The sequence below is a fragment of the Catharus ustulatus genome, chromosome 4 (genome assembly GCF_009819885.2).
Source record: "Catharus ustulatus isolate bCatUst1 chromosome 4, bCatUst1.pri.v2, whole genome shotgun sequence".
In the NCBI taxonomy this organism is placed as follows: Eukaryota; Metazoa; Chordata; class Aves; order Passeriformes; family Turdidae; genus Catharus; species Catharus ustulatus.
In genome coordinates this window covers 26,875,524-26,889,403 of record NC_046224.1, presented here as the reverse complement: position 1 = coordinate 26,889,403, position 13,880 = coordinate 26,875,524, and the positions used below count along the sequence as shown (strand labels likewise).

General features: G+C 43.3%; 1 protein-coding gene across 3 annotated transcripts in view; it reads left to right on the top strand.

The window, feature by feature from the left end:
- The window catches only part of BTBD11 (BTB domain containing 11), a 180,373-nt gene that overhangs the window by 130,917 nt on the left and 35,576 nt on the right, over positions 1-13,880 (top strand). Inside the window, exons 5-10 of one of the 3 annotated variants that reach the window (XM_033056876.2) lie at positions 4,602-4,767; positions 8,086-8,175; positions 11,327-11,428; positions 12,520-12,613; positions 12,726-12,861; positions 13,416-13,439. In XM_033056876.2, coding sequence (XP_032912767.1) covers positions 4,602-4,767; positions 8,086-8,175; positions 11,327-11,428; positions 12,520-12,613; positions 12,726-12,861; positions 13,416-13,439 — 612 coding nt within the window. The remainder of the gene's footprint in view (positions 1-4,601; positions 4,768-8,085; positions 8,176-11,326; positions 11,429-12,519; positions 12,614-12,725; positions 12,862-13,415; positions 13,440-13,880) is intronic. The other 2 variants (XM_033056878.2, XM_033056877.2) reach the window with 2 other exon arrangements.

The following is a 13,880-nucleotide window of genomic DNA, read 5'->3' as shown; positions in this document are numbered from 1 at the left end:
AAATGTATTCAACCCATGAGTAACTTATTAAAGATCTGCACAGACTCTCTCTTAGCCAGTCGGAGTGAAAATGAAAAAAACACAATATCCCTTGTGTTTAAAGCGCTTCTGTAGAAGTGCTGCATTATGTTTTTATAATGTGAGTTTGGGAAAAGAAAAACAATTTGCTGTACTGCTAGGACCCATTACAAATGAAGAAGATTATCTTTGACTCCTTTCAGAGGTTTGAGTACTTCAGAGTATGATGGAGTGTCATGGTCACCATGCAGTGTTTGACAGTGACCATTTGCAAATAATTAATGTTACCATGGCATTCCCATATAAAGCCACAGTCCATTTAATTATATGCAGTGGCAACATTGTAATGATCTTGAAGATAACAGCTGTAGAGGCAGTATCTCTCAGGAATTAAAAGAGGATTTGGGGGAAATTGTATTGCATTGTAAGTTTAAAAATGTGGTCACCCTTTTACTAAAAATGTTAAATTGAGGTTATTTCACTTGTTTCTAATTTTCCTTTTATTTATAAAGGTAATTGTTGGCTTGATTCACACTGGGGAAGGGAAGGGATTGACAGGCTGTGTTATTGAATCCCTGAATCAGAGGGGTGAATTTGCTGTTGAGCACAAAGACTATGATCAGTATATATTATTGATTCAAACATATTATTTCTCAGTTGGGAATGGGAGCATTATGCAGTGGTGGTGGTGGTGGTGCCAAGCAGCCTGCCCAGCCCCTTAGGTTGCTAAATAGGGAAGTTCAGAATAGATCTGTCTTTTGAGAGGGGTTATCAGTCTCAGAGGATGTTGGTCAGTCCTACCTTTGTCACTGTATCACCTCTGAGAGACCTCAAAGTTTGCCTGACCCAGCCACCATCTGCCATCCCGAGACTGTCCCTAGGTAGAAGAGGAGCAGAAGAGCAAGCATTGGCCCTCCATGATCTTCTATTCCTCCCATCAGCCTTCCCAGCCCCTTTGATGAAAATGTACCTTTTCTGCAAGGCAAGGATGGGGGAAAGGATGACATGTGTAAATGCTGGTGGCTGGCAGACTCTGGCAACAAGCCAGGGTGGCCTTGGAGGGGACATCCTGCTGTTGGGCTGGTGTCATCCTCCTGTGAGCTTGGAAAGATCACAAAGACTTTCAGGCAAAAGGGCCTGCACTGACAGTGCAGCTGGGGAGGATTCCAGCTCTGTGGGCACATATGCTCTCTTCCCTTCTTAGCAGGCACAGTTTCACAAAAGTGACCCTGTATATTTAGCTGACTTGACTTGTTCCCTATCAACCTTACATTTCAAGGTTTTCCCCATCCCTTTCCCACTTCTTCAGAGCTTGTCAGTATGTTTGCTTCAGTCCAAAGTTAAAGAGCCTTGAGCGAGTCAAACCTGGGAGTCTATTCCATTTCTCTTTTTTAATCTTGCATTCTTTAATATTTGTGATTCTGGATGGTGTCCGTGATGAAGCAGTGTCCCTTTATACAGTGTAATATAGAGCAGACACTCTCTGCTTCTTTTTGGAATCAGTATTACGCAGTGAATGGTAAGAGGGAGAACTTGGGAGAAAATGCAGTGATGTGTTGGCTTTGGTTTGATTTTTGATGGGTTTGGGTTTTTTAATTTTCCAGTTCTCATTTTAAAATGCGACAGCTCAGTCTGTCTGTCGTGCCGTCTTCCCAGCTGGCCTTCTTCAGTGTTAGAAGTGATGCTGTGCTCTTCTATTTTTACTTGTAGTTCCTGATAATTTTTTGATGTCTCTCCACTGCTTTTTATCAGTACAGGTTAAATCTCTTTTTCCTTAACTCATTCATCTCTCTGGCTTTTCAAGATGTTGCTTTCTCTCATGCTCTGCTCCTTTCCTTTGTGTCATGCTCCTGTTCTAATAAACTCACCAGTTTGATCACTGTCCAGTTTATTGGTCAACAAATGGCAATACTCACAGTGGTCCTGTCTGGGGTATAAAAAAGGCAGTGGGTCACTGGTAGTGGTACTAAGTTGTGGTTTCTTGTTTTGAGGAACTTGGTCTAGCTCACTCTTTGTCAGCACTGGTGTCCTACCCACTGTGCAGCCCAGGCACTCCTCTGCATCCATGTTATTGCTGCACTGTTTTTACAGCTGTAGCACCCTGGAGCCCTTGGACCAGGACACTTATCCCCCCCAGCTGATTGAGAAGTACTGATTTGCAGATACTAAATACCAGCAGGAGTTTATGGCTCTCCTTCCTTGACTAGAGTAAGCAGGTGAACTGATGCACTTTTTAGGAGACCAGAGCCAGTTCATGGAGGAGTTCCTGATGATTTTTGAGCCCATGCCAGAGTGGAGATCTGGGGAGCCCATGCAGGTGAGGTGAGATAGGTCCTTGTTCCTCTTTCCTCCCTTCTGTGGGTATGCAACCCAGGTCAAAGTCTGGCTTTTTTTAAAGAGGAGATGATCAGCTATCATTTTGAATGCACTGAGCTGGGCTGACGTCAGTGGAGCTCTGTCGGAGTTTGACCCATTTTATTCAGTGTATGCTACATACCTCAGTACAAATGATGAAGCAGTGAATTAACACAGGCAGTGATTCATAGCAACAGACACCTCTGCAGAGGATGTCTCGATCTTTCCATAGCTGCCCTTTGCTGAGGAACCACCTCGTTTCCAGCCCAGAATCATCTGGGAATGCCATCTACAGCTGGGAGATCTCTCCTCCATGCATCAAAACCCCCCACCACCTAACTTGTGAGCGTGCTTTGTCTTTGCAATACCATAAAGGAGGGCACAGATGATCTCTAGCATCTCTTGCTATGGAGGTAACAATCACCAAATGTTGCTGTAGCTCTTGTGTCAGAAATGTGCCATGTGGTGTGAATGTATTTAGCCTCGATTGCTCCCATGGATCTCAGTGTCAGTGAGCTCAGCCCTGCATATATCTGTGCTGGTTTTGCTTTTTACTTAAACTCAGCCAGAAACTACTGCAGAAAACCCAGCCTTGCTGTGTTGCTTTCTCCCTCTCTGCCGTGGGCACGTTGCTGGTGCAGGATCTCTTACTGCTGTTGCAGTGTATTTATTGTGACTGAGTGTCGTGCATTAATCTTGCAGCGTCCTGTGGTGATGGAGCATCATCCTTGTTCCCCTGAGTGGTGATACTTCAAGCATACCTTTTTTTGCATTCTTAGGACATAAACTTTTTTATCAGTCAAAACTCAAACTGAGCAGTAGAATGAATATAAACAAAACATCTGGCGTCCTCCAGACTGGTTGTGACCCAGCACAGAAGAGAACAAGTCTGAGATCAGATGCCAGTTTCAAACCTGTAGAAGCTTTGATCAAAACACTTTGTATTTTGCATTTCACTTTCCTTCCTCTGTTGAAAGAGGAAGAGCAGCAGCTATTGCTACGTACCACTGCTTCTATATAAACAGCATATTTGTTGCATAGTGCTGTTAAATATTAAGCAGTGTTATATATTTTATAAAGGTCTGATAAAGCACTTTGAAGAAGAAATTTAAATGATAGTGATGTGCTGTTCCAATTTTTCTTTTGATTTGCTGCAGTTTTTAACATATGAAATAGAAAACAAATATTTGATGTATGCTTGACTTTTTCACTTTTGATCTCTATTTTTTTTTCCTTCATAAGTAGCCCCTCATTTTCTGACCTAGCATTTTTGCAGATTTAAAGTGGTGCTTTTCCAAACAGTCCTTTATCCAAGTTCACACCAAAAGCACTGTGGATTTGGACTCCACCCTCTGCCCCAGACACTCCTCAGCATGAAAGAAAAGCAAATCTGTCTTTTAACAAGATGAAACAAACTTGGATAAACATTAGATTTGAATTGCCTGTCTCTCTCTGGAGCCTTAGATTCACATCTTGGCTAAATAACTCCTAGCCCTTCTTTCATTTGAAATGGATATCAGTTCACAGTTTGAAGATCTTTTGAATAAGACCTTAAAAGAATGACATGTCATTTGTTAGACACAGCCAGCAAGGATTTGTGGTGTTTTGCCATGACTGCCTGGCGAGATTGTCTACTCCCCAGTTGCATGGTGGTCCTATGTACATGTGGCCCTGCTTGGACCAGTGCCCTCCGGAGGTTCCTCTCAACCTCAGCCAGCCTGGGATTCTGTGACTTGCACTTTCTGCTCCAAAAATGCTTCCCTGTTACTGGGGCTATGCTGGTAAGATTCTTGAAGGTGTTTGGAGTGACATTATTTTCTCTTTGGTGTATTGTCAATGGCTATACATCCATTTGATGTAAGTTCAAAGCTTACTGAAGTCACTGAAACTTTTCAGGGATCAGGCGAACTGGATAACCTTGCCATGTAGAGAGAAAACTTGTGGTGAGAATGTACTGTTCATTGCTTACACAGGGAAACAAAATCAAATGAAAGCTGAGCTTTTTTTCCTCAGTTTTTATTGAAATTTATAACTTGTCCCATGAAAGATAGACCAAGGGCAATCTCCCATTATCATTTCCCATTCAGCATTTCCCTTGCACATGCAGGTCAAAGGAGAATGGATGCGTGCATGACCTAAATCCTTCAAAACCAGGGCACAGTATTGTTTTCCTCGGGAGGCCTGTCCTCTGGCTGTCCTCTGAGGGAATTCATTTCTCACCCCCGCAGGATTGACGACTGTTTCTGTGCCTCTCGCAAGCTGGATGCAGTTGCCACCGAGGCCAAGTTCAAGCAGGACCTGGGTTTTCGGATGCTCAACTGTGGCCGGACGGATCTGGTTAAGCAAGCCATATCCTTGCTGGGGCCGGATGGGATCAACAGCATGAGCGAGCAGGTAACGGGATAGACACTTAGGGAAGCAGCTGTGAAATGGGGGAGTTTTGTCTGCTTGTCACAGGAAGTGAGCCCCAGCTTTCAGCTCTGCATAGACAGAACCTTAATGCTTCCCCTACATTGAGTTAAAGCACTGCCAGGTGAACGTCTACGTTACGTGAGGTCGTTTTGAGTTGTATTGATTTGCCAGGACTGAGATAGCTCAGCGGAAGGGTGACTGCATCCCCTGAGTCGAGTGAAGGCAGAGGAAGATCCCAAGAGAGCTTAGTGTTGAACTGAATACTTAAAACGGTTTCAGTGCCATGCACAGTGCTGTGAGACAGGGATTTGTGAGGTGAGCAGCCAGCTGCACCCAGCTCTGGGATCTGACACCACTTCATGTGCACCACCCAGCCTGTCAGGAAATGGTTAATTGCTGGTGCTCTTTAATGGATTTCAGTCCAGGTTGAATGGACCTTGCAGACATGAAAGTATCTCTGCAGTTACCCCTCTGCTGGTCATTGTGGCCAACATCCACCAGTTGAAGAGCATAAATTTCCTTGGAGCTTTGTGAGGCTGGTGGCTGTGCCTGGGGATAAAGCTGCCCTCTGCAGCTACCTACTGTCAGCTGTCTGCTGGACTGTGATGCTCACCAAGGTGATTCCCCCTTCCTAGAGGGAAATGATGGCTATGAATACTAACCTTTCCTTTTGAAATAGAGTTTCCTGGCCTTTCTGCTGCCCCTGATGAAAGTTTGTCACTGTGTGTTCCCAGAGCTGTGGCATCATTTTTGACAGGAGCCAGGTTGCTGCCACCTCTCAGGTGGTCATGTGGGACAAGAGCTGGACTGTTCATGGGTTAGGTCTTCTGAGATAAAAGCTGTTCCAGGAATGTGAGTTATGTTGCTTTTTCAGTAGCTTCAGTCTGAGTCAGTACTATGGATTCATCTGAGAAAAGCTTTAGAAGAGGGCAGTACTTCCTGCAAAAAATATAGTATCAGACTGCTCATTCCAAGGCTCATACAGTGTACTTTTTAAAATTACTGTTATTTTAAGTTAGTCTGAACCTGGAAACTTCTCATAGCATATTTCCTCTGTCCTCGAGGCTGAGGAAAACCAGGAACACTCTGGCTTGATTCATCAAAGTACCTAATCATATGCTTAACTCTGAACACATGCTTTTACATCCTATTTGAGTGAAAGTTAAGCCTGTGCTTAAATATTTTGCTGGATCAAATGTCCCACATCTTGCAGGATCCCACATCTTGCAGGACAGAGCCCTAAGTCATGTAAAGCTGAAAGAAAGACAGTAATTTTGTATTTTGCCAAAAGCCAAATGCCCTTTGTGTTGATTGTGCACATTGTTACTGTGTTTCTCTGTGTGCTTGGAACACTAATGACGGGCTCATTAAAAATCCATTCCTCCCATGTGCAGAGAGGAGGGCGAGTGGTGCTGCAGCACAAGGCTGAGCTGCGGGGCAAGCCTGGGGGAACTGGCAGAGGCAGAAGCAACAGGGACAGCAGTGCAAGCAAAGGGGAGGTTAAAATCTTCATTAACTCTTTAAAACCCTGGCACTGCAGCATGACATTCCGGGCCCCTTTTAGTCAGTGTTAAGTTCCCCTTCAACTGCAGCAGGGTCAGAACATCTTGTGTGGTTCCCAGGCTGAGCTTTTCTCCAGATGTTGCTGTAGGATTTCTCACTGTGACTGTCCACATGCTGTGTCATGCAGGGGAGCCCCTGTACTGGGTTTTCAGATTCTTTCCTACAGATCTGATTAGATCTCTTGTGCTCAATGAACATTTGACTTAATTATCCAGTGATACTACTTACAGAAACTGAAAAACCAGGTGAAGGAACATGTATTTAATTTTAAGTTACTATCTTATCCTCGTGTTCCAAGACCCAAGCACAAATTTTTCTGTAATTCACACAAAAATTTGCATGGTCCTGTTTGTTCCCATAGTGTTTACTGGCTGCCAAAGGAAATGTTTTGTGGCTGAAGTCTTTTCAAATTCTCTTTGTGAATAGCTTCAAGTCACCCAAGAACTCTCCTTGCCTAGGGTGAACTTGTTTGTTCTCAATAATGGCATGAGGCCCCAAGTGCCTATTGCACGAGTACACTGCAGATTTGATCCTGTGAAATGCGTGATGTCTTTCAGGGGGTATCTAAGGATCTTGCAGGGACAAATTTTATATTATCCCTACAGGAGTAGCCCTTCCATACATAAGCACCTACTATCTTTAGCCCTTCATACAAACAAGAAAACTGGATTAGTTCAGCAAAAACAGTGGTGCTGGGCTCTTGCTAGGAACAGCAGTGTCACAGCTCAGTGTCCGGCCAGGACAGGTAGCTCCAGTTTCTCTGAAAATAACTTCCCTTCGTAGCAGCACTTGGGTGAAAGAGCAAATGGACTGTGGTCTGACAGCAGATTTACTGGGGGACCTCGAGGCAGAGGTAGCTGCATGCTTCAGGAGATTTACTGCAAAGCAACTCTGGTGACTATTGGTCAACACACCCTACTGTATTTAATAAGCAGCTTTTACTGTTATAATTTGCAGTAGATTTAATAATTTTGTTCATGGTTTCATCTGGACTCGTTACCAGAGCCACAGCAGTACTTTCCCTTAAGGGAAATGGTGATCAGACTAGCAGGTATTTCAGATTAATACAAATTGTAGTGAAGGGTCACTTAATCTACTTTTTCTCCAAGCATCGCCATGTTTCCTTAGAGCCAGCAACTTGAAACAAAGCTGTCTGGCATTTCATTTAAAATTAAGTCCATGTTTGCTAGGGAGAGCTACACAAAGCCTTGACATTTCCAGCCCCTCACAGTATCCATGTTGAAAAAGCTGTGCTCAAATCTGATTGATCTTAAAAGGAGCTTGAGATGTTTAAAGACTCTTTCAGTAATTGAAAAGTTAGATTTTAAGACACTCTGATTATAGAAAACTGAATAGAATTCTTGTCTTTTTAAAATACCAGTGGAAATAATGGTTGCTTTGGTGAAAACGTGTCTCTGCTGGGGCCCCAAAGACAAAGGTGCTCAGTTTAGTATACTGTGGTGGTGAGGCTGGCAAGCCTAGTTTCACTCACCATGCTGAACACAACATGAAAAATACAAGCAGTAAGCACAAGTGACAACAAAAATGGAGGTTTTTACAAAAATGTTTGACTTTTGCTACTCTGAGGGTCATGTTTGTAACAGAGGTAATGGCTTTCATTAAATACATGCTGTTAGTCTTAATGGTATATACTTAAATAATTGTTTTTAAAAATCAAAGAGAGTTCTGTGTTAAATTTGTCAATTCCTTTGTTTTTTAACTCCAAAAAATGACTAGGGCATGACTCCACTGATGTATGCTTGTGTCAGGGGTGATGAGGCTATGGTGCAGATGCTGCTAGATGCTGGAGCAGATCTGAATGCTGAGGTGAGGACTTTTTGTTGGCTGTATCTTTTTTCTGTTGTTTGTTTATATCTTAAACTACCCTCTGAAACTGAGCAAAAATCACAAGACTTAAAAAGAAAATAAATCTGTTTTATCTGGGATTGGGACCACTTGAAATGAACAGTGAAATCAAATGGCATTAGGTTAACGCTGGGGTTCACTGCACAGAATGGGTCCAGTCATCGGACTTAACCCACAGGTAACAGTGATTTAGTTGTGCTTGTACACTGCAAATGAATACAGGCATTAATTAGCAAAAGCCCTGAGCACAGCTGTAATGCTGCTGGAAGGACTCACTGAATCTCAGCTGACTTTAAAGGAAGAGGGTAAAAGAAACACCCATCTGGTAACCTGCCAAAGCTCAGCATTTTTATGCACATGGATGTTCCAAGTAAGCATCCCCAGCACACAAGTGCAATATAGGTTCCATTGTTTTGTTTTACAAAGTGCCTTGGGCTAAAAAATGTTGGGTGAGGAGCTTGAAGCTTCCAGAATATAAATGTCTCATTGATGAATGCACATCACAAACTCAATCTGTTCACCAAACAGATTGTTGTCCAATTCAGTGCAATGCAGGTATGTACATTTTTAAAGAGCCATTTCAAAATCCGTGGAAGAGTTATTTGTTAATGATCCCAGTTTCAATTTGTTGAGGTCATGAGTAAATTAAGCTGTCTGCTTCACTTATCTGTGTTCCATCTGTTCTGTTTGGACTTGAGCGAGCTGATAGATTGGAGTCACTGCTTCAGACAGACATTTTGCACGTTTAAAAGTCTAATTTAAAAAGTAGAAATGGATGTCACCCATAGGAGACTGAGAGTGTTACTACCATGTTATGAAATCAGCTGGTGATTTCAGTTCCCTGCAGTCAAGCACACCCTCAAAGCTGGCAGTAGCTGAATGCTGGAACCCCTAGTCAGACCAAAGACTGGGTGGGCAGGGATCTCTTCCTTAACCCTGCCTTGTGGCTCAGATGTGAGGTGGCATTATTTGTTCCTAGGATGAGTTTTCATTAGGAGCAGTCCTCCTGATTGCTCCAGTAATATTCCAGGCTTGAATCAAATGCAAATTTAAACAGTTTTGTCTTCCTGAAACTGCTGACATATGAGAGAACAGCTCCAGTGAGGAATGTGAACCTCCCCAGTTCATTGCTGTAGAGTGTTTGCTCTAAAATCAAATGAAAACACTTTTGGACAAGAACTGTGAATAATTATGGCGTGCAATTATATGATGATTTGTGCACACCACAACCAACTGTGCAAATTGGGCAATTATGGCAAAAAAAGGCAAATCAACCATGAACAAAAATAAATACTCTGTCAGGTGCCTGCATAATTTTCTCCCTTTCACTTTGCAAATATGTTTCCAAAAGTAGCCTCAAATGCTGGGCATCTCCCTTTTTGATTGCCTATCCTTAGTGAAAATGGATTCATTTCCAGATGTGCCGAGAAGCTGCAGTTTGCTCTCTACTCAGTGGGACCTGTAGCTGCTCAGCCAGTCTCATCTTTAAAAGCTTATCCAGCCACAGGTCTTTTGCAAGCACTGTGTTGGAGAGAACTCTGACTTTAAAAAAACAAAACAAAAAAACCAAAAAAAAACCTAAAAAAAAAAGGAAAAACAACAAAACAAAAAGGAGCAAAGGAGTTAAAATGACTTCATTTTCTTTTCTGCTTCCCATGGACTGCCCTGAACCATGGTGGGAACCATGCTTGAGGAGGAGCTGGATGCATTCACTGAACCGTGGTCCTGCTCATCCTTACCCTCTGCTGCTCTTGCTCCACATCCCAAACCCCAAGGCTTGAGCTGCTCAATCCTCTTCCTTCTGACCAAACTCAGCCCCTAAGGAGCCCTGTGTCCCTGTTCAGAAGCCACCACACTGCTCATGGTGCCCTTTGAGCTCTCTCTTTGGCAAATCTGGGTGATAACAGCCAGGGGCTGGTGCAGATCTGGCAACCTGTGGGATCTGCACAGGGTCTTCAGATTTTGCCCTCATCCCTGTCCTTGGGACTGAGGGCCTGCTTCTAGCAAAATGCTGCATGTGGTGCTTGGAAATGCAAGCTGCTGATGGAACCGAATATTTAATGACTGGCCCTGCTCCCCTGTATGGATAAAAGTGCTTCAGACAAGGGAGTGAAAGCAGGGCTGGCTGGTGAGACAGAGAGATGGTGCATCTTTTACTCTGATTTTAGTCCTCCTCTGAAGATCAATAACAAGATTTTGAATTTTAGTGTCACACTCCATCTGAGTGTGCAGCCTTGGACTGCAAATGTTCATTAGATTCTACCAGCTCTGTGAACCTCATCAATATTAATACTCCCATCTTTAAGACAGGGAAACTGAAGCAAAGAATGGTTATTCATCTTCCCCAATGCCTACATTAGAGGCACCAGGCACTAAGGCATAGAAAATGGAAAGAGCAATCTGAAGAACAGCATTTTGTTTTCTAAGGAAATAGAATAGTTTGCATCTCTTTTAACTGTCACCACCCAGCACTTTTAGTTCAACTCAGATAGGAAAAGGCAGTAAAAAGGAGATTTTCTTAAACATTTCTGAAGTGTCACTCTGCCCCATCACTTCTCAGACATCCTTTTTTTCCACCTCTGGTGAGAGAGGAGGAACCTGGTAGAATGCCTGCAAATTCCAGGGTAGGGCTTGTGATGTGTCTTTCATCACAGCAGTGACAAAAGTACTGATTTAAGTACAAAGAAATTTGGCTGGTCCTGGAGCAGTTTCAAGACCCAGGGCTGTCGGTACATGGCCTGGAGAAGTCAGTGGGAGTGGTCCTTAGCTGTAAGTGTCCTGATCCATCCTTACTTTCCCAGTGTGTGCTGTTGTAACCAGCTGTGGATGTTTTGCCCTTGTGCAAAAGAATCTGGTGGCCAGTGGTTTAGATGGAGCTACAGTAGTTGGTAAAAGACTTCATTTGGTAAGAACTCAAATCAAGCTGTCAAATCAGCATGAACAGTTATAATATTGAGAAAAATTTTGCAGGAAAAAGATTAAACCTATCATTTTATAAAGCACCTTTCCCAGGTTTTCTATTTCATTTACTCCCTCACATGCCTGGCTTTCCGGCAGGTTGAATTTTGTTACATATAGCTCTTTAAAAAAAATAACTTTAATTTGTTTATAGGTTGTCAGTACTGCTCATAAATACCCATCCGTCCACCCTGAGACCCGCCATTGGACAGCTCTGACATTTGCTGTGTTGCATGGACATATTCCTGTAGTTCAGGTATTATTGTATTTCCCTACCTGCATCTCATTCTTTTTTTTTCTCCTCTTCAGTTCTAATAACATCCATCTCAAACCAGCATCCTCTTGTCATACTCATATTGGTTACTTCTGCTTCTTCAAGAGTGTACTGATACATGATAGACTTACAAAGTTAATACCTTAACCAATATGAGGCTTAAACAGGACAATTTTAAAGCAAAGTCACACCAAAGAAAGTCTGACAACTCCTTGTGCTCCTTCCTGACCACTTGTTTTATATGTTTGTTTATTCATTCATTGCACTTTCTTACACTGTAATATTCTAGCAAACACAAAACCGCTGCCTTGGTAGGAGAGAGGTGGACAACAGCCCTCCTGCTGCTCCAGAGGGGGAGAATCCCTCACTCTCCTTACCCATCCAGGTGTCATGTGGGATGTGCTGGTTCTGTGCTTTGACATCTCAGAAGTTGAGAAGGTTTATTCTTCAAAACAGCCGTGTCTGTGACACACTCAAGCACCAAAACTTTGAAGGCCTTAAGACAGAAATGACCAAGAGGGGGCTGGAGCACAGACTCCATCCTGCTCTCCTTGGCCACTTCTGTTTTCAGCATTGTTGCTACATATGTGGAAGTGTCCCCGATGGAGACCACAGCTTTTGGACTCATTGCTGCAATTGGTGCTTAAGAATTGTCTTTCTTTTGGCCATGTCTTCATATAAAAGATGGAGACAATTGAAATCTGATCCGTTTTTGGATGGTGCTGGGCTTCTAGAAGACCATGCAGGAAGGATGCTTATTGGGCTAATTTTCTTCCATCTCCAGTGCATTACTTCCTAACACTGACCTTACCCCATTTCCCATTCAAAAACTCTGGGTTACACTTTTTTGGCTCTGAAGTTGGACGCTGGTGCTTCTGGTGTTTGGCAGCGTAAATGAGCGAAAAAAGGAATGAATTTGCTTCTGTGAAACAATGGGCAGAATTTGCATGTCGTGTCTCCATTGTATCTGGTTTGCAGATAACAAGAAGCATTAGATCCTCATTTGTCACTGTTCATGAACTCTGAAGACTGTGATACCCCCAGTTGCTCTAAATGGTGAATTTTCTTTCTAGCTATTGCTGGATGCTGGAGCAAAGGTAGAAGGTTCCTTAGAGCATGGAGAAGAAAATTACTCTGAAACTCCTTTACAGCTGGCAGCAGCTGCCGGTAAGGACTTCCTTTCTCCTCCCACTGTAACAATTCCTCATCTGGGATCTGTGGTTTAGGTGAGCAAATACTGGATTTTAAAAGAAGTAAAAATGCATCTCTTGTCTTGCAGGAAATTTTGAACTGGTTAGTTTACTTTTGGAGCGAGGAGCTGACCCCATGATAGGCACAATGTACAGGAATGGCATTTCCATGACTCCACAAGGTGACATGAACTCTTTCAGTCAGGCTGCTGCACATGGACACAGGTAGAGTGGGAAGAAGTCCAGTGGCATCCTCCAAGTGCTACCTTTTTGCCTGGGCATCCAGTTTGAGCAGACGGGTGAAATTTCTGCATGAACAATTGAACATGCCACTAACTCAGCCGAGATGTAAGGCTTTCTGCTAGCATGTGAATTCAACCAGTTGGTGGTACAAGCTGTGTTTTGATTTCTGATGAAAAAGAAAAAAAAAGGGAAAGGACACTTCTTGTAGTGTGTTCAATGCAGTGGTTGTTAAATGGCAGCTGATGTGACAGCAGAAGGGAATGTCAAAACCTTTCCTTCTGAATTTCTTGATATTTTTCTCAGGTTTGAGTGAATTGTGTCTGTACTGCTGGAGCCTTAATTTTGTTGAATAGAGTTTCTGCTGCATCTATGTTTACTGTAGAGTCCTGTGTGTCTTAATGTTGCTTGTATGCTGCAAAAAAAAAAAAGCTACTGAGATGAGCACCTGGCATGCATGACCTTGCAATGCTCAGGAGTTGACTGCAGTGTAATGAATTAGTACCATGATCTTCACATTCCTACTTTTCTGATTGTAGCCATCCAGAGGAACATAGATACAGGTTAGAGACAGTGCCTACTGTGTGTTTGCTTAGAGACGAGCTGCCAGTCTAACAACATGCTCAGGGCACATCAGGGTGGGTTCAACAGCTCTGCCCATCTGGAGCCTGTGAGGAATCCCTGGCACAGACAGGACACTTTGGGTGTTGAAGTCTCACATTCACCCAGTGTGAGTGGGAGCCACAGGCACAAGGAGATCCTGGGGCTCTCCATGGCTTGGCTGCTGGCTGTCCATGTCCCAGACTCTGACTCTTGTGTTCCTACCTTATAAGACTCACACACACCTTCGTCCTTGGTTCCTTCCCTCTCTGCCCTAAATTTGTTTGGGACACGCTATGCTGCAGTCTAAACGGGAGCAGGGGGGACACTGGCATACAAGGAGGGTGGACTGGGAGCCAGCCTGGTTTATCTTCTCACAGCTGCAAAACCAAGGTAAACTATTG